Raw genomic sequence first — 24,837 nt, 5'->3', positions numbered from 1 at the left:
CTGAGAGTCTGATCCCGAATTCTAGATTCTCCAACCAGGGGAAACAGCTTCTTAGCATCTACCCTGTAAAACCCTCTAAAGATTTTATACATTTCAATGAGATTGCTCTCATTCTTCTAAATTCCAGATAATAAAGGCCCACTCTACTCAATCTCTCCTCAAAGGACAATCCTCCCTATCCCAAGAGTCAACGTAGTAAGTCTTTGTTGCATCCTCCCCCCCCCTCCCCCCAAAAAAACAAGGCAAGTATATCCTTCCTTCGGTAAAGAGATGAAAACTGTACACAGTACTCTGGGTGTGGTCTGGCCAAAGCCCTTTATAATTACAGCAAAACTTTCTTACTTTTTATACTCCAATCTCCTTGCAATAAAGGCTAACATGCCATTTGCCTTCCTAAATGCTTGCTGTACCTACTTTTAACTTTGTCGTTCATGTACAATGACATCCAAATCCCTCTGCCAACATTTACTAGTCTCTCACCATTTAAAAAAAAATCTGCTTTTTCCATTCTTCCTACCAAAGTGGATAATTTCCCACTTCCCCACATTATTCCATTTGCCACCTTCTTGTTCATTCACTTAACCAGTTTATATATCCTTGCAGCAGCTGGGTCCTGCTCACAGCTTACTTTCCCATCTAACAATGTACCATCAGCAAACTTGGATATGTTATGCTAAGTCCCTTCATTTAAGTCATTAAATAGATCGTAAAAACGGCCAGGCATTGATCCTTGCAACATTCCACGAGTTACTTCCTGCCATCCTGAAAATGAGCTGTCTATTCGTACTCTGTTTTCTGTCAATCTTCAATCCATGCTAACATTACTTCCAATACTGGGAGCCCTATTCTTGTAGGGCACCTTATTGAATGCCTTCTGAAAAATCAAATATACTACAATCACTGGTTCCCCTTATCTACCATGTTAGTTTCACTTTCAAAAAACTCTAATAGATTTATTAAACACTATTTCCTTTCATAAAACTATGTTGACTCTGCCTAATCAAATTGTGATTTTCTAAGTGTCATGTTACCACGTTCTTAATAATAATTCCAGTATTTTCCCTACTACTGATGTCAGGTTAACTAGTCTATAGCTCCCTGATTTCTCTCTCCCCTTTATTGTATGGCAGAGTTACATTTGCTAAGTTAAAATCTACAGGAAGCATTCCAGAATCTAAGGAATTCTGGAAGGTCAAAGATAATGCATCCACTATCTCTGCAACCACCTCTTTTAAAACCTTATGATATGGGCCATCAGGTCCAGAGGATTTGTTGGCTTTTAGTCACATTAATTTCTTCAATAATTTTCCTTTACTGATATTAAAGTGCGTTCCTTTCATTAGACCCTTGGTTCACAACACTTTCCAGTATGTTTTTTGTATACTCTTTGTGAACACAGACACAAAATATTTATTTTGCATCTCTGCTGTTTCCTTATTCCCCATTATAATCTATCTTTGCTTCTAGGGAACTCACATTTTTTTTTGCTATTCTCTTCCTTTTTACATAGTTGTAAAAGTTCTTGCAATCTGTTTTTAAATTTCTTGCTAGTTTAATATTCTGTTTTCTTCCTCTATCAATTTCATGGCCATCCTTTGCTGATTTTTTAAAAAGATTCTCCCAAACCTCAGGTTTACTACTATTTGTGGCAACATTGTAAGCCTCTTTTAATCTAATGCTATCGTTAATTTCTCTAGATAGGCACGGCTGTACAGGTTTTCCAGTGGAGTTTTTATTCCTCAAGGGAATGTATATTCACTGAGAATTATACATAATTTCTATAAATGTTTGCCATTGTTCATCTACCAAAATATCTTGTAAACTAATTTCGTAATCTGCCTTAGTCAATTCGCCCATCATACCTCCCAAATTTGCTTTGTTTAAATTTATGACTCAAGTTTTGGACTTAACGCATCGTTCTCAACTTAATATGAAATTGTACCATTAAGGTCACTCTTCACCAAGGGATCCTTTTACTATAAGATTACTAATTGACGCTGTCTCATGACACAACATTAAATCAAAAATAGCCAGTTCCCTTGTTGGTTTCTCCACATTATTGTTCTGGAAAACTGTCCCATGCATTCCATGGACTCGTCATCCAAGTGACTTTTTGGTTTGCCCAGTCTATATGGAAATTAAAGTCCCTGATGATTATTGCATTACTCTTGCTATATGCTCCTTTAAGTTCCTGATTTGTGCTTTGGCCAACATTATGAACATAAGAAATAGGAGCAGGAGTAGGCCTTGCAGTCCTTCGGGCCTGTGCCGCCATTCAACAAGGTTATTGCTTATGTACCTTAACTGCACCATCCCATACTATCATCATATCCTTGATTCCCTTAGCACACAAAATTTATCAATCTCTGACTTGAATATCCTCCACGACTGAGGATTCACAGCTCTCTGGAGTAGAGAATTCCAAAGATTCACAATCTTTTGAGTGAAGAAGTTTCTGTTCATCTCAGTCCTAAAATAGCTGACCCCTTATTCTGAGACTGTGACCTGGTGTTCTAGATGCCCCAGCCGTGGGAAACATTTTCTCGCCATCTACCCTGTCAAGCCCCTTAAGAACTTTATATAATTCATGATCACCTCTCATTCTTCTAATCTCCAGAGAATATAGATCTACTGTACTCAATCTCTCATAGTATAATCCACTTATCCCAAGAACCAGTCGAGTGAACCTTTGTTGCACTCCCTCTCGTGAAAGTATGACCTTCCTTGGTTAAGGAGACCAAGACTTCACACAGTACTCAAGGTGTGGCCTCACCAATGCCCGATATAATTGTAATAAGACTTCTTTACTCTTATATTCCATTTGTCTTCCCATTTGTTTGCTGTTCCAGCATGTTAACTTTCTGTGATTCTTGTACAAGGACACCCAGTTCCCTTTGAATGATTACTGTTAGGGAGGATCTATAAACTACTCCCACTGGTGATTTTTTGCCCTTTTCTATTTCTTTGCACCACCCATATTGATTCTACATACAGATTTCCTGTGCTCAATCCTTTGTACCTACTACCTTTATTTCACCCTTGATTATCAGGGCTATCCTTCCTCTTTTCCATTTTGTCTATCTTATATAAAATTCAAGTAACCTGGAATATTTAGTTCCCAACCTAGGTTACCTTGCAATCATATCTCAGTAATGGCTACCAGATCAAACCCATTTATATCTATTTGTGTCATTATCTTGTAATGAATGCTTCATGCATTCAGATATAGCAGCCATCCATTACCAGATCTGGCAAGACCACATCAAACGCTATCAAACCTTAAAGATAACCCCTAGCTTTTCTTCTCCACGGCCAACTTTCTCCTTTCAACCCCTTTCCCCTGCCCCTCCATCCTGAGCAACAAATGTGAGGAGCTTATGGATATCTTTGTCACTTAGAATGAGACCATCCTTTTATCTGCCCCTTCTGTTCTCTACCAACCCTGCTCCCCCTCCCATCACTTTCTCCTTTCTCACGCACTCAAACCACCTCCCAGGCTTCTTACTGCCCTGCCTCTAATTCAACATCATTCTCTGGTTTCTGTTCTATCTCCTCTCACACACATTGCAAGGTCATCTTGCCCATGAGACCCACCAGCTACATCCTTGATGCCCTTCCCCTAAAACTGTTGACCACCCAGTTTCCCTTTCTGGTCTTCATGCTAGCTGTGTATGTTTCACTATCCTCATGTACAATGCCTCTCCCTTTAAAAAAAAAACACATTATTACCCATTTCCTCAAAAAAAGGTCCTTGGTCCCTCCATCCTTGCTAACTGCCACCCAATCTCCAACCTCCCTTTTCTCTTCTAAGTCTTTGGATTTGTTGTTGCCTCTGTTACGGCAGGTTGGAAATGGGGTGGCTAGTTTCCACTTGTCACCTACCAGCTGACTGTAGATAGTATTTATGTTACTAGTGTTTCAACCCCTGTGCTTTGTTTACTAAATAAACAGACAGTGACAGGTTTTCTTGCAGGTTTGAAACAGAAGATTAAATATTTATTGAACAATAGCCATGTGAAATGGTCGTAACCCCACCCAAGCACTCTAACATTCACACTCAAGAAAATATAGATGGAAAGGTAAGAGGCATTAAGAGTTCAAGGTCTAAAAGTCTGCAGTTTTCAGGGAAAAAAACTGGGATCCTCTTGGAAGGTAAGTATTTAAAGTTGCATTTGCTGGGATGTTGAAGTCTTTTGGCAGTCAACACTTCAGTTAGAAGACGGTACTGGTATTTCTTCGTTCAATTTTCACAGGTTGATGAGTTGTTTGAAAGTCACTCTTATTTCTCTCCTGTAGTTGATTGCAAACTCGTCTCAGGAGGGTTCAATTGTTTTAGCTGGAATTGATCGATATCTCTCTCTCTCTCTCTCTCTCTGTCTCAGCCTTGTGCTGAATTAAAGCTGGCTTTTGATGTTGTCTATGTGGCTGGAGATTTCTGACTGATGTCTTGATGTTTTGATGGCCCCTTTGTTCTCCAAAAAAGGGTTAGCTTTAAAAGTAAACTCATTTAGGGTTAGTCTTGCCCATGTGACTTTAGGTTTCAGTTCCTGAACGGCTATACAATAGCTTCTGATGGCATTCTATTTTGATAGGATGTACTTTCACACTTTATTGTAGTGATTGTAGCTGGAGACCGGGCATCTGCAAGTGCCTTTGTTTTAGCTCATTTTTGTGGATAGCTCACATCCATGCGTGATCTGTCTATAATTTCAATGTAGATGGGGTTAACGTGTTTTAGCTCTAGTTGACATGAATGTGTATTTCAGTGCAGGAGAAAGTGGTTGTCATGTGAATTTCTCCTCTATCTTGTTGAAGGCAAGTGTTGTCTTTTAAATTTCTTTTTATAACTCCCCAGTTTATTTTTGCATTCCCATCACTGCACTTTCCATGAGCGTGACATTGCCTCCCAAATGCTTGTATATCTTTCTCGCAGCTCCATGTTTATGCCCCTCCAATCAGGATTAAAAATCTATCTATCTCCTCCTTACATTTACTCAATGTCCCGGCATCCACCACACTCGGGGGTAGTGAATTCCACAGACTCACGACCCTTTGACAGAAGTAATTTCTCCTCATCTCTATTTTAAATCTGCTACCCCTTATCCTAAAACTATGACCTCTGGTTCTAGATTGCCCCACAAGAGGAAACATCCTCTCTACTTTGTCAGTCCCCTTAATCATCTTATATACCTCAACTAGATCTCCTCTCACTCTTCTAAACTCTAGAGAGTAAAGGCCTAAACTGCTCAATTTCTTTTCATAAGACAAACCCCCCATCTCTGGAATCAATCTAGTGAACCTCCTCTGAACTGCCTCCAATGCAACTATATCCCTCCTCAAGTAAGGGGACCAAAACTGTATGCAATACTCCAGGTGCGGTCTCACTAATGCCTTGTACGGTTGCAGCAACACTTCCCTACTTTTATATTCTATTCCTTTAGCAATAAATGCCAAAATTCCATTATTACCTGCTGTACCTGCATATTAGTTTTCTGCAATTCATGGAGAGGACACCCAGATCCCTCTGCACCGAAGTTTCTCTCCATTTAGATAATTTGCCTTTCTATTCTTCTGACCTAAATGGATAACCTCACACTTATCCACATTAAACTCCATCTGCCAAATTTGGGCCCATTCTCCCAACCTATTCTCATATCCATTTGTAAGTTTCTTACTACTTTATTGCAACTTACTATCCCACCTATTTTAGTGTCATCTGCAAACTTGGCTATAGTACCTTCTATCCCTGCATCCAAGTCATTAATATAGATTGTAAATTGTTGGGGCCTGAGGACCAAACCCTGTGGCACTCCACTAGTTACATCTTGCCAACCAGAAAAGGACCCATTTATCCCGACTCTCTGTTTGTTTGCTGTTGGTTAGCCAATCCTCTTTCCAAGCTAATAAATTGCCCCTAACAGCATGTGATCTTATCTTGTGTATTAACCTTTTGTGTGGCACCTTATCAAATGCCTTCTGGAAGTCCAGATATACTACATCTACAGGATCCTCATTATCCACTTTGCTTGTTACAGCTTCGAAAAACTCTAGCAAATTAGTCAAACATGATTTACCCTTCATAAAACCAAGCTGACTCTGATGGATTGTGTTTTCACGTTCTAAGTGTCCTGTTATTACTTGGTTAATAATGGATTCTAACAATTTCCCAACAACAGGTGTTAAACTAACTGGTCTGTAGTTTCCTACTTTCTGCCTCCCTCCCTTTTTGAATAAGGGCATTATGTTAGCTTTTTCCCAATCCACTGGAACCTTGCCTGCATCTAGGGAATTTTGGAATATAATAATCAATGGATCTACCATCTCCGCTGCCACTTCCTTTAAGACCCTAGGATGTAGACCATCAGACCCTGGGGACTTGTCTGCTTTCAATCCCAATAGTTTGCTCAGTACTTTTTCTCTAGTGGTGATTGTTTTATGTTCTTCCCTTTCTATAAACTCTGCATTACCTGTTACATTGGGATGGTATCAGTGTCCTCCAGCGTGAAAACTGAGGCAAAATACTGATTTAGTGTCTCCGCCATTTCTGTGTTTCCCCTCTATTAATTCCCCAGTCTCATCTTCCAAGGGGCCAACATTCACTTTAGCTACTCTCTTACCTTTTATATACTTATAGAAGCTTTTGCTATCCATTTGTATATTTTGCACTAGTTTTCTGCCATAATTTACCTTTGCTCTTTTTATTACTTTTTAGTAACCCTTTGTTGATCTTTAAAAGTTTCCCAATCTTCTAGCCTGCCACTGGCCTTTGCAATATGGTATGCCTTAGTTTTTGTCTTTATATTATCTTTAACTTCCTTGCTCAGCCATGGATGTTTTTCCCCCCTCTTAGAATCTTTCTTCCTCTCTGGAATATATTTTAGTTGGGAGGAATGAATATCTCCTTAAACACCCGTCACTGCTCATCAACTGTCCTACCTTTTAGTCTTCCTGCCCAGTCCACTAGGGCCAAATCTGTCCTCATGCCTATGTAATTACCTTTGTTTAACTCCAGAACGCTAGTGCGGGACTCCAGTTTCTCGCCCTCAAACTGAATTTGAAATTCTAGCATACTATGATCACTCTTCCCTAGAGGATCCTTAACTGTGAGATCATTAATTAATCCCACCTCATTACACAATACCAAATCTAGAATAGCCTGCTCCCTCGTTGGTTCCACAACATATTGCTCCAAAAAAACAATCTCTAATACATTCAGTGAACTCTCCCTTGAGGCTACCCTTGCCAATTTGATTAATCCAGTCTATATGCATATTAAAATCACCCATGATTATTGCCATGCCTTTCTTACAAGCCCCCGGTATTTCCTGGTTTATACTGTGCCCCACTGCGGAACTACTGTTTGGGGACTTATAGATTACTCCCACCAGGCACTTCTTTCCCTTGCTATTTCTTATTTCTACCCAGACTGATTCTACATCTTGATCTCCAGTGCCTATATCGTTTCTCACTACAGCACTGATCTCTTCCCTTTACTAACAAAGTGACACCACCTCCTTTTCCTTCCTGCCTATCCTTCCGAAATACTGAGTACCCTTGGATATTCAATTCCCAAACCCGGTTTCCCTGCAACCACGTCTCAATAATCGCCACTAAATCTTACCCATTCGTCTCTATTTGTGCTGTTAACTCATTTACTTTATTCCGAATGCTTTGTGCATTCAGATACAAAGCCTTTCAGTATGTTCTATTATCAAATTTCCCTACTCTTGTATGATTCCTTGGTGCAATATGACGTTCACACATTCTGTCACTTCCTCTTATTTTCTAGTAACAATCAGCCTCATCACTAACCTGCATTCCTACCTTTTCCTTTAACTTTGACTTTCTAATTTTCCATGCAACTGAACCTGCCCCCCGCCCCCCCCCCCCCCACTATTTAGTTTAAAGCCCTATCTACAGCCCTAGTTATGCGATTCGCCAGGACTCTGGTCCCAGCATGATTCAGGTGGAGCCCATCCCATCAGAACAGCTCCCTCCTTTCCCAGTACTGGTGCCAATGTCCCATGAATTCGAACCCATTTCTCCTACACCAATCTTTGAGCCACACATTTACCTCTTTAATCTTATTGACACTGTACCAATTAGCTTGTGGCTCAGGTAGTAATCCGGAGATTATTACCTTTTTGGTTCCACTTTTTAATTTAGCCCCTAGCTGCTCATATTCCCTCAGCAGAATCTCTATCCTCGTTCTACCTACATCGTTGGTATTTACATGGACCACGACAACTCTCCCCTCCCACTCCAAGTTCCTCTGCAGCCCAGATGAGATATCCTGAACCCTGGCACCAGGTAGGCAACATAGCCTTCGGGACTCGCGATCCTGGCCACAGAGAACAGTGTCTATGCCCCTAACTATACTATCCCCGATTATGACTACATTTCTCTTTTCTCCCCTCACTTGAATGGCTCCCTGTACCACGGTGCTTTGGTCAGTTTGCTTATCCTCCCTACAGTGCCTGCTCTCGTCCACACAGGGAGCAAGAATCTCGAACCTGTTGGACAAGGGCTGAGGCTCCTGCAACACTACCGCCTGGATCCTTCTACCTGCACTCACCCTCCTGTCCCTGACCAATGGCCAAATTCAAGGTAGTTAATCTAAGGGGTGTGACTGTCTCCTGAAACACAGCATCCAGGTAACTCTCCCCCTCCCTGATGTGTTGCAGTGTCCAAAGCTCAGACTCCAGCTCATCAACTCTGAGCCGGAGTTCCTCGAGCAACCGACACTTGCTACAGATGTGATCACTAGGAACCACAATGGGGTCCACCAGTTCCCACATCATGCAGGTACAACACATCGCTTGGCCGTGCATCTCTATTTTATTTAATTAGATTTTAATTTGTTTTTTAAATTTCTGATTGATCTTTAGTTTTTTAATCCGCCTTAGTTTTTAGTTTATATACTAATAAATCGATCAAGTGTTACTCTATATTTGATTTCAATTAAATGAAAAGCTTACCTGAATACTGACCCCAGCTACTTTCTGTTTCCCTGCTCCCGCTGTTGAATGTAATGCCATTCTGATGTCACTTTTCGATTTTCCCCCCCCACCCCTCCCGCTGTGTTTTTCTCTCTCTCTTTTCAATCTCCGAGTTCTTAGCATGCTTTTTAAAGCTCTGCTCCCTCTGTGGTTTCTCTCTCTCTCTGGTCTCTGAGTTCTTGGCGCACTTTTTAAAGCTCTGCTCCCGCTGTGTTTTCTCTCTCTCTCCCCTATATAAATGCAAGTCTTTTTGTGAATGTGACTGTGATGCACCATCACTCCTTATCCTCCTTGGCCTGTCTGCAGCCATTAACAGGGTAGACCAGACAATCCTCCTCCAATGCCTCCCCTCTCCAGTCCAGCTCAGTGGGACTGCCATCACTTGGTTCCACTGTCTAAGTGTAGCCAGAGCATCTCCAACCTTGGCCTCCTACTCTTCCTCGTCTACATGCTGAGTCAAGGACCAAAACCATGATCTTCAGTCCATTCCACAAGCTTGTTCTTAATTCCATCCCCTTCTGCAGTCACTATCTCAGGTTGATTAAGCCTATTCGCAATTTCTGCAACCTTTTCAGTCCCAAGCAGAGGTTCTGACCCCATATATCCTCCCCCTGCCTAATTCCAGCTGTGTAACATCACGTAACTCTGCCCCTGCCTCAGCCCATCTGCTGCTGAAACCCTCATCATGCCCCCACTACCTCCAGACTTGACTATTCTAGTATAATAAAACCAAAATACTGCAGGTGATGGAAATCTGAAATAAAAACAAGAAATGCTAGAAATACTCAGGTTTATTTTAGTTTGTTTCTACTGTGCCTACCTACTATATTTTTCATGTTTGTGCTTGGGGCAAGGCTGATGAGTTTTCTGTCAATTAACACACTCTCTGCGCTAACGCTTTGTCTTTCACCACACCATTAACATACCGTTTGCCTTTGCTCCATGACCTCTGGTCAGTTATTCTCTGTGACCTTGTCCTATCAACACCTTCTCCTTTGTTATCCCCTGCTTTACTTGCTTAAAACCTATTACATTTCTAGCCTCTGCCAGTTCTGCTGAAGGGTCACTGACCTGAAACATTAACTCTGCTTCTCTCTCTCCACAGATGCTGCCAGACCTGCTGAGTATTTCCAGCATTTCTTGTTGACTATTCCAGTGTTCTTGTGACCAGCCTAACATCTTCAAACTTGTGTAAATTTTACTTGTCCAGTCCTGTATTCTATCCTACATCAGGGATAGGATCATGGATTTATGAAAGGGAAATCATGTTTGACAAACCTGTTGGCGTTTTCTGAGGATGTTACTTGTAGCATAGATAAAGGAGAACCAGTGGATGTGGTATATTTGGATTTTCAGAAGGCTTTTGACACAGGAGGTCAGTAAACAAAATTAGAGCACATGGGAGTGGGGGTAATATAATGCTATGGATTGAGAATTGGTTAACAGACAGAAAGCAGAGAGTAGGAATAAATAGGTCATTCTCAGGATGGCAGTCTGTTACTAGTGGGGTACAGCAAGGATCAGTGCTTGGGCCACAGCTGTTCACAATCTTTATAAATCATTTGGATGTGGGGACCAAATGTAATACTTCCAAATTTACTGATGGCACAAAATTAGGTTGGAATGTAAGTTGTGAGGAGGATGCAAGGAGGCTTCAAGAGTATTTGGACAGGCTAATTGAGCAGGAACATGCCAGATGGATATAATGTGAATAAGTTGGAAGTGATCCACTTTGGTAGAAAAAAACAGAAAGGCGGAGTATTTCTTAAACAGTGAGAGGTTGGGAAGTGTTGATGTCCAAAGAGACCTGGGTGTCCTTGTTCATGAGCTACTAAAAGCTAGTATGCAGGTGCAGTAAGCAATTCAAAAGACAAATAGTATGTTGGCCTACATTGCAAGGGGATTTGAGTGCAGGAGTAATTATGTCTTGCTGCAATAGTATAGAGCCTTGGTGAGACTGCACCTGGAGTATTATGTACAGTTTTGGTCTCCTTATCTAAGGAAGGATATACTTGACACAGAGGAAGTGCAACAGAGGTTTTCCAGACTAATCCCTGGGATAGCGGGATTGTCTTATGAGGAGAGATTGCAGAAACTGGGCCTGTATTCTCTAGAGTTTTGAAAAATGAGAGGTGATCTCATTCAAACTTAAAATTCTTACAGGGATTGACAGGGTTGCTTTGGATTGGAGGTTTCCCCTGGCTGCTCAGTTTAGAACCAGGGGACACAGTCTCTGAAGAAGGGGCAGACCATTTAAAACTGAGATGAGGAGGAACTTCTTTACTCAGAGGGAAGTGAATCTTTGGAATTCTCTATCCCAGAGGGGTGTGGAAGCTCAATCATTGAGCATGTTCAAGACAGAAATCGATAGATTAATGACATCAAGGGATATGGGGATAGTGGGGAAAAATGGCATGAGGTAGATGATCATGGAATCATAGAAAGTGTAAGGCACAAAAAGAGGCCACTTATCTGTGCCGGCCGAAAAAAACAATCCATCCATTCTGATGCCACCTTCCAACATTTGGTCTGTAGCCCTGCAGATTACGACACTCGAGGTGCCTATCCAGACTTCTTTTGAATGTGGGTTTCTGCCTCAACTGCCCTTTCAGGCAGTGAGTTCCAGACCCCCACGACTAATTTTTCTACCAATCACTTTAAATCTATGCCCCCTAGTCACTGACCTCTCTGCTAAGGTAAATAGGCCCTTCACCTCCACTCCATCCAGACCCTTCAAAATTTTGTACATTTTAATTAGATCTTTTCTCAGCCTTCTCTGTTCCAAGGAGCAGCCTATCCAATCTTTCCTCATAGCTGCATTTTCCTTGTAAATCTCCTCTGTACCCTCTCGAGTGCAATTACATCATTTCTGTAATAAGGTGGCCAGAACTGCTCAAAGCACTCAAGTTGTGGCCTAACCAATAAGTTATACTATTCCAGCATAACCTCCCTGCTCTTATATTCTGTACATTGGCTAATAAAAGAACGGATTCCATATAATAAAAGCAAAATACTGCGGATGCTGGAAATCTGAAACAAAAACAAGAAATGCTGGAATCACTCAGCAGGTCTGGCAGCATCTGTGGAAAGAGAAGCAGAGTTAACGTTTCGGGTCAGTGACCCTTCTTCGGAACTGACAAATATTAGAAAAGTCACAGATTATAAACAGTTGAGGTGGGGGTGGGGCAAGAGATAACAACGGATTCCATATGCCTTCTTAACCACCTTATCGACCTGTCCTGCTACCTTCAGGGATCTGTGGACATTCACTCCCAGGTTCCTCACTTCCTCTACACTTCTCAGTATTTTCCCATTAATCGTGTATATGTTTGCCTTGTTTGACCTCCCCAAATGCATCACCTCACCCTTCTCCAGGTTAAATGTCATTTGCCACTTTTCTGCTTATCTGACCAGTCCATCAATATCTGCCTGCAGCTATCCTCCTCGCTATCTACCACACGGGCAATCTTTGTGTCATCTGCAAACTTCTTGATCGTGCCCCCTACATTTACATCCAAATCATTAATATATACCATTAATATATATATTAATCACAGTAAAGAGCCCTGCGGAATGCCACTGGAAACAGCCCTGCAGCCGCAAAAACACTCGTGAACAATCACCCTTTTTCTCCTGCAACTGAGCCAATTTTGTATCCATCTTTCTTTCCCTGGATCCCATGGGATTTAATTTTTTTACCAGTCTCCCATGTGGGACCTTGTCAAAAGCCTTACAAAGTCCATGTAGACCCCTTGACAGTTTATCCTGTCTCTCCGAATAGATTCCAATAATTTGCCCACTACTGAGGTTTTCTGACTGGCCTGTAATTATTCGGTTTATCCTTCGCTCCCTTTTTAAACAGAGATACGACGTTAGCAGTTCTCCAATCCTCTGGCACCACACCTGTATCCAGTGAGGATTGGGTCAGCCATGATCTGTTTGAATGGCAGATGGGCCGAATGGCCAACTCCTGCTCCTATTTTCTATGTTCTTAAGTCCTGCTCATGAATCACCCCTGACTTGCTGACTTTAACTCCTGGCTCACCAACTAAAATTCTTAACCTTGTGTTCAAATTGTGCCTCACCCCTCCCTATTTCTGTAATCACCTCCACCGCTACAATCTCCCCAAACTGCCTCTCCTATTCAGGCCCTTATGCTTCCACCCGCCAGTTCACTTTGCCTCCCCATTAGCAGCCATGCCTTCAGCTGCCTCAGCCCTCAGCTCTGGAATTCCCTCCCTAAAGCTCTCCACCTCTATCTCCTCCTTTGGCAGGCCTTTTGGTCATTTTTAACTCTAGGTCTGTTTGTGTGTGAAGTGCCTTAGGAAGTTTCTCCACATTAAAGATTGTTCTGTAAAAGCAAGTAATTAACTTTAAACCTCTCTTACAGTGGAGTTCAGCCATGCTGAGCGGATGATGATGACAATTGGCGATGTCCTCAAGCAACTGATTGAAGCACATGAGCAAGGGAAGGATGTCAACCTTAACAAGTAAGTATCTGCACTAAACCACTTGAGCAGTATTTCAGAGGCTACCAAGCGGAGCTCTGACTTTAGCACATGTCTGATGTGAAACCACCAGAGTCAAGCAGTTTCAACCCAGAGGTGAGATTGCTGCGCAGTGGTTAGCACCGCAGCCTCACAGCTGCAGCGACCTGGGTTCAGTTCTGGGTACTGCCTGTGCGGAGTTTGCAAGTTCTCCCTGTGACCGCATGGGTTTCCACCGGGTGCTCCGGTTTCCTCCCACAGCCAAAGACTTGCAGGTTGATAGGTAAATTGGCCATTGTAAATTGCCGCTAGTGTAGGTAGGTGGTAGGATAATGGTGGGGATGTGGTAGGGAATATGGGCTTAATGTAGGATTAGTATAAATGGGTGGTTGTTGGTCGGCACAGACTCGGTGGGCCGAAGGGCCTGTTTCAGTGCTGTATCTCTAAATAAAATAAATAAATAAATTTCTCCCACAGAGTATGCCGTAGATTGAATTTGACCAGCTTATTTAGCCAATTTATAGGCATGGCCCGGATATCAACCCCACCCCACTAGTCTCCTGCCCCCTTCTCTCCCTCATCTCTCGGTTGAACTGGTTCTAAATGTTATTGTTGTGAAGCTTAGCTTCTGCCAAGGTTATCTTGTACATGGTTCATTTGGACTCTCTAGTGGTAGCAACTATGCAGTGCAGAATTCAGGGCAGCCTCATGGGAACGATTGGTGACTATTCAGCCCCTCGAGCCTGAGCAATAATTTAATTAGATCATAGCTGATCTGTACCTTAACTCCATTTACCTGTCTTGGTTCTGTAACCCTTAATACTGTTGCCTAAAAAAAATCTATCAGTCTGCGTTTTGAAAGATTTAATTGACCCTTAGCCTCAAAATCTTTTGTGGGGACAGTTCCAGATTTCCACCACCCTTTTGTGTGAAGAAGTTCATTTTGATTTCACCTCTAAATGGCCTAGCTCTAATTTTAAGGTTATGCACCCTTGTTCTGGACTCACCCCACCGGAGGAAAGGATTCTCCCCCTCTACCCTATCCAATCCCTTGATCATTTTAATTCACAATGACACTTCAAATTATCCAGCAGTTCTAATTTTTTTTAGCACTAACCTTGCACTGTGCTGTTATTTATGTTGTTTAATTGAAATGATTAGATAATTCAAATCTTTTAATGTAAAATAAAATAGCTTTGAATTATCAAATATAGACTGTGTCATGGTTACTATCGGTGCCATCAATATCACCATGGTAACCAGAGAAGAACTGCAATGTGATTTGCTGCCAGGAGGTCACAGTAGCAGGCTGCTCATGTTCTTGCTTTGTTTAATTCTGCTGCATTCCCGGTTCCCCCCTCATACACACTTCAAATGTTGCTGTTTCATCAGACGTGTTTACTGCCCCCTCTATTCCACACATTCAGCCTGAGGAAATGTAGCAGCCTGTGCAGTCACAGGGGGCAGCCGTGCAGTGTATAATGGCTTTATCTGCTTGCTTCTCTAAGGTTTTATATTGGGAAGCTTAAACCTTTAAATGTTGCAACTTGTAAGCACCCATTTCATGAAGTAGGTTAGGGTGGATGATTGGGTGCTTGATTTTCCTGCTGTAACCTCCTCTGGCCCGAAGAATTTCCTCTCCTCTTCACCACCCTCCCCAACCTGCCTCCGCCCATCTCCAATAACACTCCATTTCTTCAACCCTGTAGTCTGTCCCTCCCTCCCTAACTCCACTATTGGCGGCTGTGCCTTTAATCACCTAGGCCCCACACTCAGCCCCTCTGCCTCTCCATTCCCCAGTTCCTCCAAGACCTTCCTTGAAACCCATCGCTTTGGCAAAGATTTTAGTCACCCCTCCTAATTCTTCTCTTGCTCGACATCCATTTTTGTCTAATTCCGCTCCTTAGGATGTTTCTCCACATTATAGACTCTGTGTAAATGCTCGTTGAATGAACTGAGGCTGGATTTCAATTATGCAATGTTTCATTTATAAATGCAAAAGTTCCTAAAGCACCCATGTCAAATTGCGCATCTTTGGCCAAGGTTCTGCTCATAAAGAGCCTCACCCATAAAAAGTAGGTGCTCTGCACTCCTGGGACCTGACCTGGTCTGCTTGAGTCAGTCTCCCAAAGTCAGGAGGTAGATTTTTAAGCAGGTTATTTATTTTCATTGTGCACTCCAGAGCCAAATTTGCTTTCAGACACCGTGCTATAACTCTCTGGTTCTCAAAGTGTGTTCTGCGGACTGGTTCAAAATGCAAGTCACTGACGCGCAAAGCCACGACTGAGGCCATATAACAGAAAAGGCCAGAACCCGCATCCTCACCACTTGGGTGACATCACGCAACCAGACTGGCTCCCATGTGCACGGCACGAGGCGTCATATAGTTTTATAAACAAGATTTATGTTACTGTTGATTTTGTTTGATTTATGTAGATGTTTAGTTTAGTTTAGAGATACAGCACTGAAACAGGCCCTTCGGCCCACCGAGTCTGTGCCGACTATCAACCACCCATTTATACTAATCCTATACTAGTTCCATATTCCTACCACATCCCCACCTGTCCCTATGTTTCCCTACCACCTACCTATAATAGGGGCAATTGCTAATGGCCAATTTACCTATCAACCTGCAAGTCTTTGGCTTGTGGGAGGAAACCGGAGCACCCGGAGAAAACCCACGCAGACACAGGGAGAACTTGCAAACTCCACACAGGCAGTACCCAGAATTGAACCGGGGTCGCTGGAGCTGTGAGGCTGCGGTGCTAACCACTGCGCCGCGGTGCTAACCACTGCGCCACTGTGCCGCCCAATGTAAGATAAATGTTAGCTTCTCAGAAGAAGATTATTGTGATGATTTTATAACATATTAGAATGTTTCAAATAGATGTGTTTTCTTGTAATGTTTGTAATACGAAATTGTCGATACTTTTGTTTCTGGCATGAATTCATTTACTTGTATTTAAAAAAATTAATGCACATACGTTTATTGTATTTAGTAGTGAAAAAGCAGCAAAATATTTGTAGTTTCCATAAATGTGACGTCACCAAGCGAGGTGTCCATCCTGTTCTCTTGTATGGCCTCACCACGGCTTGTCAATGGCTGGAATTTTACAGTTGTCGGCAGCTGAGAGTCCGATGAGGCGGAAGCGAGTGAAGAACTCGCTCCCGCTCTGCGCCTCACTGCTGCCGGTATCACGGGCGGAGCAGCCAAATAGTTGCCCCGCGGCGTATTTCCGTATGAAAAGGGCGCGCGCCAGGAGGGGGCTGAACGTCGGCGGGGATGGGGCGAAAGCCAGAAGAATTTGCTGAAAGCCATTTAAAAAGGCTTTCAGCAATCTATGTGGCTCTGAGAGGCTTACTTGAAGCAAGAAGGAGGACGTTGAGAGGACACACTGCACATCTGCGAGGGAAAAATAAGGGACTGAGGTTGAAAGGACTCTAGGAGGACTGAAAGTGCCCACCAAGCCAACACTTTGAGACAAATCAGAACCCCACCAGAACCTAATTGCAGGAATGGAATGGAGGTGTAGCCGCATGGCACCCTGCTTCTCAGAGGAATCCTTACAGGTCCTCCTCCAGGCAGCTGAAGCAAGGTGGGAGGTCCTCTTCCCATCCAACGGAAGAAGGAGGCCTTCCCGAGTCACAAAGAAAGCGTGGCTGGGGGTAGCGGAGGAGTTCAGTATCCGCGGAGTTGTTAGGAGGACATGTCTCCAGTGCTGCAAGAGGGTCAATGACCGTCTGCGCTCTGCCTGGGTAAGGGGCATTTGACATTCATCACTTCTTTTATGTAACACGGGAGGGTCAAGGAATGCTGAAGCTGCAAGGTCGAAGTCATCTATGTCCAGTGCTTGGCTGCAGTCATGCCTTGGACAGCATAATAGGCACATCTGCGAAGCTCAGCTGTCCAGATGTGTTCCACACATGCGCTTCACTGGCATTGGTTTGAGATGCAGCACTCAGCCCAAGGGGTGAGTGCGTGATCTTCCAGGTGATATGTCTTAACTAAGTCCTTTGTGCATACACAGGGGAAAAGGGCACATAATGCCCGAGAGGGGCCCAGGACTGGTGGCGGCATAGCCAACCTGGCATATTTGAGCAGACTGGAGGAGGATGCATTAATGCTAGCAGGGAGGACGGAGGATGCGCTATAGCTGATGGTGAGGCCGGCGCACTTGACCAGGAGAGTGAGTTCCCCAGTGTGTGGTCGAGGGGCGGGGGTGAGGGGCAGGGGCATGGGCATGTGGTATGGCGATTTTCGCAGGCACTGAAAGGTGCTCTTAAACGTGAAATCACACCGATGCCCTTCCTTGGGGCATTGTCTTCCTCATTAGATGAGCTGCCTCCAGTATGCACAATTCCCATTGCTGCTGTGTTCCACAGATGCAATTACTTCAGGTATTGCCAGCCTGCTGTAAGGATAGACACACCCAACCCCCTCCCTGTCACCCAAGAAATCAATACTGTTGGGGTCCGATCAGGAGTGAGTAACACTCGGGTGAACCCTGCTGGACATGCTGAAACTAACGCAAACTTTAAAGTCACACAATGAAATAACAATGAACAAAACAGTACCTCCAACTCCCTCACAGATACACTACTTGCCGCTCTTTTAAACCTGCCGGGTTCCCGAGACACCCTTCGACTCATTTTACGGCTGTAAAATCCAACAGCCAAGGTAAAATGGCTGTCAATTGGTGTTTTAAAGACCTCAATTGCCCGTTAATTGATTGTAAGCAGACGGCGAGGGGCGCCTCGATCTCGCCCGCCATCCGACAAGTGTAAAGTGGCGTTTGTGCGTCATGATGTCAGGAACCCGACCTGTGTCATCGTCCGCCATTTTACGTCTCGGGCGCTTCAGAGGTGTACCATTTTTCAAAGGTAAAATTCTGGCCAATTTGTCTAAGAATGCTTGTTAAGGTCTGGAATGCACTGCCTGAGAGTGTGGTGGAGGCAAGGTCATTTGAGGCATTCAAGATGGAATTAGACTGTTATCTGAAAAGGCAGAATGTGCAGAATTATGGGGAGAAGGTGGGGGAATGGCATTAGGCGACTTGCTCATTTGGAGAGCCGGTGCAGACATGATGGGCCGAATGGCTGCCTCTGAGCTGTAACAATTCTGTGATTCTGTGAATTAATGGGAGGAATGGCACTGTTTTTGTTGAGATACCAATAAGATGATGTCTGGTTCCAACCTGGAGAGCTTCAGTCTCCTGTTGAGCTCTACATTCAGCCAGTTCCTCTTTGTTTGTTTAGTCCCACAAGTTTTGAAAACCCAATCTTGCAGTCTTATGTTGTTGGCAACAGCAGCAGGTGCCTCAGAGTTACATCGGTGAGCCCAAGATAGTCGGACTGTACATGGAGCCAAAAGTCCGTTAAACATTTCTCACTAAATACCAGCTTCAGTACCTCATCTGATGCAAGCTCCACAAGATTGTCCATCTCTTTTGATGGAAGCTTGACATCAATCATTTTAATGTGGCCCATGTTTGCAAATGGATTTCTGATCCTGACATATTTCCCGAATTGCTCATGGAGGTCCTGTAGGCACACTTTGAAGTTTTCAACAATCTGCCCATCAATTTCTTCCTCGTATGTAAGCAGGAAATCGGTATGGGTGTGAAAGAGTCAAATCTTGGCAATCAAGGTGGCCATGCCACAGCTCCATCTTCTTATGTAAAGCTTTTACTTTGTCCTGGATAATAAAGACGGTGACTGCTTTTCCCTGCAAGGGAAGGTTCAACCTGTTCAAGATGCTTAAAATTCAGCCAAGTATGCTGGTTGGGCAAGCTATAAGAAGTCATGCATGCAGTCCAAGAGGTCAGATCCTCGACAGTTGTCGTCATGCAGGTAAATTTTAACTCCTCGTACAGTTCAAAGAGGTGGTTGAGTACTTTGTCCTGTGACAACCGGCAAACTTCAGTATGGAAAAGAAGTTTCATGTGTTCACTCCCCATCTCTTTACACAGGGTTTTAAAAATGCATGCATTTAGAGGATGTCCTCTGATCACGTTTACAATATTTACAGCCTCATGCAGAACTGTTTGAAGGCCAGCAGCGGCATCTTCACAGTGAGTTGTTCACAATGAATGCTACAGTGGATTGCTGCTGCCAATGGTGCAACTGCTTGGACATGTGCAGCTAGGCCCTTCAATCAGCCAGTCAATGCCCAAGTGCCATCAGACAAATATCGACACATCGTGTCCAATCCACTTTACTTTTCACAAAATTGTTCAGTATCTCAGAAATGGCTTCTCCTGTCATGTTAGTAGGCCGAGATCGGCAGAACAAAAATTAGTCATGTACTTCCCCTGAATATTCACACCTTACGTATGCTAGAACGTTGGCATTACTGACTATATCGGTGGACTCATCAAGTTGGAGCGAAAACTATTGGCTCTGACCACCATGGCAGCAGCTACTATTCCACATTTTCAGCCATTAATGTTATTTGGCGCTGTCATTCGAAAGGGGTACCTTGTCAATGGCATTCTTTGCCTTTTTCCCAAGCATTATATTTGCCATTATTTTTGCAGCAGGCTTGATCAAGTTCTCTGCTACAGTATGATCTTTCACAGTCTTTGCTACCAGCAGTGATATGATGTGAAATCTCATTAGCACTTTCCGCACCAGCAGCAATAAAATGCATAGTGTTCTTATTATAGATCAGTTCTTTGTATTTGTTCTTTAAAAACTCAAGGGGTTTTCCAAAATATTTCTTGAGTTTGCATTCAAAATGGTGTTTAAGCTTAGAGGATTTCATTGCTTTATCAACCAAAGTTTCGCAACACAAACACAATGAGGGTTGGGATCTTCTTTATTGCCTGTCCAGAAAAATCCCAGTTTCAAGTAGTCAGTGTTAAAGTTCCTTTTTACTTTGTTCTTGCTCTTTTGGTTACACATTGTTATTTTGGTTTTGATCACTTTTTTCCCCAATAATTTCACTAACAGTCTCTTCCCTGTTCTCATATCTGTAACTAGACAAGTCATTCACATCAAACGCACCTTCCACCTCATTGTATACTGTGCTTGTCATGTCATTGACATCAGAATCAAATTGTTGCAGTTGTGGTTCATAAATCACCTCACTCGCCTTGCCATTACTGTTTTGCACCTAGCTCGCATTCGCGCTATCACAAAACTTGCTGAATTTGCACCAGAGTACCAGATTTAAGCCAATGAGAGACTGAATATTTGGAATGTTCTGAATTCCTGACACTTGGGGCCCAGCGGGCAAGCGGCACCCATCCAGGGGCCCATGGACGAGCGGCACACACCCTCTTTGTGGAGCCTATGTGACGTGCCTGGTGTTGTCCACTGGCCATTTTATTATGAGGCATTTGGTGAGAGAATCAAATGAGATATCAATAGTGAGCAGGGTGGGGGTGGTGCAGATACTGGGTCTTTAACGCTGGGTCCAGCAGGACAATCCAAGATGTTTTTGTGCACTCCTGATTGCTGCTGTTTGATTTTTGATTTATTTTCATAATTTGTGTCGGATCACTGCATTTTCATTCGAAGAATTGTCTGACCCGCCCCCCCCCCACACCCCCCCCACCACTCCCCTCGCCCGGGTCAGTGTTTGAGAAGCTCCAGACACAACTCCAGATACAGAAACACTGAAATGTTGGGGTCTATAAAATATTAATTGTGCAATGTGTTTCATGATGGAGCCATCCAATTAATGAAATGTATATTGGAATCACGAATGTATATTGAACTCACTAATTACGGCTAGGAATTGTATAATGACTTATATGTCGTGCCTTTAACGTAGTAAAACATCCCAGGAGCTTCACGAGCATAAATCAGTCATAAATTTACATTGAGCCACAAAAGAAGATATTGGGACAGGTAACCAAAAGCTTGTTTAGAGAAGTAGGTTTTAAGGAGCATATTAAAAGAGGAGAGCGAGGTGAAGAGGATTAGGAACGGAATTCCAGAGCTTAGGGCCTAGGCAGCTGAAGGTATGGCTGCCAATGAAGGAACAATTAAAATTGGGATGTTCAAGAAGCCAGAATTGGAGGAACGCAGAGATCTTGGAGCCAGGATTGTTGATGCTGACAGTAGTTGTAACAAGAAAAGAACACTGCTGATGAAGAGGTTATAAAACAGCGGGCAGTTGGATCTCAGACTTTCCCGAGCAGCCATGGTTGATGAATTGCTTTGCGGTGATGTCGGACTGTGAGCTGGTGACCTGCAGCCAAATTAAAGCCCCAGTCTGACTCTTTCTAAATGCCTAACTCCAGCTGTCGAGAGTTCTGGTCTGGTGGAATTTTGTGCTGCTGTTTTCCATTTCCCATCAGTTTTTTGTATTGTCAGTCTATTAATGCTCTGACCTTGACTTTTTTTTAAAAGAATGAAAACGAGGACTGCATCCAAGTATGGACTGACCTCGCAACCTCGCCTTGTGGACATCATCGCAGCTGTGCCACCTCAGTACAGAAAGGTGTTGGTACCAAAACTGAAAGCAAAACCCATCCGGACTGCCAGTGGGGTAAGATTTGAAGTATTTTATACTGGACCCCCAAAAAAATCATGGACGCAAATGAAGCATCACGCAGACATGGCAAGGAGAGAGAATCCTGTTGTCTGAGTTTCCTCTTGTGTAGTTGAGTGACCTTAAAATCAAGGTTTATTTTTGCTTCACTGATGTGGAACTAAATCATGCTCTAAGTCTGTGTCCCTGATTGCCCCTCTGCATTATGTTACAGCCTGCAAACTCCTCTGGTTCCCATTTATCTCAACATTTACTAGCTAAACGCATTAATCAGATCACTCTGTTTCCCCTTCAACTTCAAGCCCACTGTCTTGCTTGTTGTTCCTATATCTACACTGAGACTCATGGGAGCTGGGTGCCTATTGCAGAATGTCGATCCCTTGCCTGGTGTCTCCAATCTATGTGATGAGAGCCCTGCAGTGGAGGAAACTGTAAACAGGGATTGACTAACTACTTGGGACACATGTTGGTTAAATACTTACTCCTAAAGGGAATGTTCAGCAAATAAAAACAGCCTTTCAATTTTGATGTTAACTATGTTTGTCTCTCCACAGATGCTGCCCAACTTGCTGAGTAGTTTCTGTTTTTACTTTAGACTTCCAGCATCCACAGAATTATGCTTTTGTTTTAGCCTTTCTTTGGTGATTGTGAAGAGTAGTTCTTTCATCCAGCGATGAGGATTAATAAGATTTGGTTCGGGAGTCACAGATTGCACAAATGTAGGGGTCATTGTCATAGGTGGTTTTTAAGTAGTTTATTAAGAAGCAACAGTTTAAATATGACGATGCATAAGCTAAATAGACAAAAAAGACATACGACCGTAACAGGTTGAAGAGTTTACCAATCCCAGAGTAGGAGCAGAATGATGGTGGTAGTCTCCCCGATGGATGGTCCTCAGCCTTCTTGAGTTAACCAAAGTGCTAGGCAGAAGCCAGCATAAACTCCTGAAGATTTAAAAAGAAGAAATGTTGGAAATACTCAGCAGGTCTCGCAGCATCTATGGAGAGAGAAGCAGAGTTAACATTTCAGGTCAGTGACCCTTCATCAGAACGTCATAGGTGAAAAGTCACTGACCTGAAACATTAACTCTGCTTCTCTCTCCACAGATGCTGCCAGACCTGCTGAGTATTTCCAGCATTTCTTCTTTTTATTTCAGATTTCCAGCATCTGCTGTATTTTGCTTTTAAGACTGAAGATTTCCCTCCCGAGCACCTGTTTATGTACTTCTAGGGGCTTGTAGGTGTCCCATGTCAATCACTTGTTTGTGTCAATTGCCCAATCACTGAGGGACATGTACTCAAAGTAAACTCCTCCTTTGCCAATCACTGTGCCCCCAAAATCATCTTCCACCTTAACTGGTGATTGGTACCATCTGTAAACTTCTGCCAGACACTCATCTGGAGAGGGTACGAGGCACCATCTTATCAGCTTTAGGAATGTCCTTTCAGAGCAAATACTTGAGTCCTGTCCTTGGCAGATATAACAGGCCTACGCTGTCCTGTGTCTGTCAGCCCAGCAAACTGCTATAGGATTTTTTTTTAATAAGAGAAAGCTGTTTCTATAATCAGTTAATTTTCTTAATATTTTATAAGGTCATTAGACAGCCATTTCTTACAGAATGAGCCCACTGGTGTGGGGTTTGGGGATGGTTGAGTGCATCACACCTCGGGCATCATGCGGACTGCTTAATTGATTCCATCTTGATCTCTGAACCACTCGGGTTATATCTTGCTTGCTGCTGCTATTTCTTTCTCACACACTCTCCTCTCTCCGTAGATTGCTGTGGTCGCAGTGATGTGTAAACCGCATCGATGTCCTCACATCACGTTCACAGGAAACATTTGCGTGTAAGTTCTGTTCTCTGAATGTCGAGCTCCATCACACATGCCCTGATTCTTTTAAGTAACTAATTTGTTGATGGACCCCTTGTCCCTGAAACAAGTCAGTATGTTGACTGAGTTTTCAATCGAGCTCAGTGTTTGAAGCCACCAACTTGTAATTTGGAACTTGTAATTACTAAATATCCCTGTTGTTTCTCTGTGTCCAGAGCACATTGTTCATTTGCACCCTGACACACCTCAGTGGAACAATAAAAGCAGATGTTTGCTTGGCTTTCTCTAGTTTTGCACAAAGAAGCTGTGAGCTTTAGTATCATTACTTTAACAATGGCAGTACCATACTAATGAGTCAAGGAAGCCAAGATATACGGTTGGTCCAAATTGTGTTTGACTAACTCAATGGAATTTTTTGATGAGGTAACAGAGAGGATGGGTGACGCTATTGTCATTGATGTGTATATGGATGTTCCAAAGATATTTGATAAAGTACCACATATTAGGCTTGTTAGCAAAATTGAAGCCCATGCAAGAAAAGGGGCAGTAGCAGCATGGGTATGAAATTGGCTAAGTGATAGAGAAATGATATGTGGCAAATGGCTGTTTTTTGGACTGTAGGGAGCTGTACAATGGAACCAGGGTACCAACACCACTACTGTTTTTGATAAACTTGCATTTGGAGATTCGGGGCACAATTTTGAAATTTGCCGATGACGCAAAATTTGCAAGTGTAATAAACAGTGAGGAAGAAAGTAATAGATTTCAAGAGGACGTAGACAGGCTGGTGGAATGGGCCGATACATGGAAGATGCAACTCAGTGCACAAAAGTGTGAGGTGATCGATTTTGGTAGGAAGAATGAGCAGAGACAATGCATGTTAAATGGTACAATTTTAAAGTGGGTACAAGAATAGAGAGATACTTGTGGGTGTTTGTGCTCAAATCTGCGAAGGTGCCAAGGCAAATTAACGAATCAGTTAAAGCATATGGTCAAGGCCGGCTCAGGTCTGCAAGTGA

At 43.1% G+C, this 24,837-nt stretch overlaps 1 protein-coding gene across 1 annotated transcript in view; it reads left to right on the top strand.

The window, feature by feature from the left end:
- The window catches only part of elp3 (elongator acetyltransferase complex subunit 3), a 119,612-nt gene that overhangs the window by 4,248 nt on the left and 90,527 nt on the right, over positions 1 to 24,837 (top strand). The window contains exons 2-4 of the mRNA XM_068021070.1: positions 13,390 to 13,489; positions 21,845 to 21,983; positions 23,763 to 23,833. Coding sequence (XP_067877171.1) covers positions 13,390 to 13,489; positions 21,845 to 21,983; positions 23,763 to 23,833 — 310 coding nt within the window. The remainder of the gene's footprint in view (positions 1 to 13,389; positions 13,490 to 21,844; positions 21,984 to 23,762; positions 23,834 to 24,837) is intronic.

The sequence above is a fragment of the Heterodontus francisci genome, chromosome 3 (genome assembly GCF_036365525.1).
Source record: "Heterodontus francisci isolate sHetFra1 chromosome 3, sHetFra1.hap1, whole genome shotgun sequence".
Taxonomy (NCBI): domain Eukaryota; kingdom Metazoa; phylum Chordata; class Chondrichthyes; order Heterodontiformes; family Heterodontidae; genus Heterodontus; species Heterodontus francisci.
Note: the sequence above shows the minus strand (reverse complement) of the source record. Positions and strands in the feature narration are given on the sequence as shown.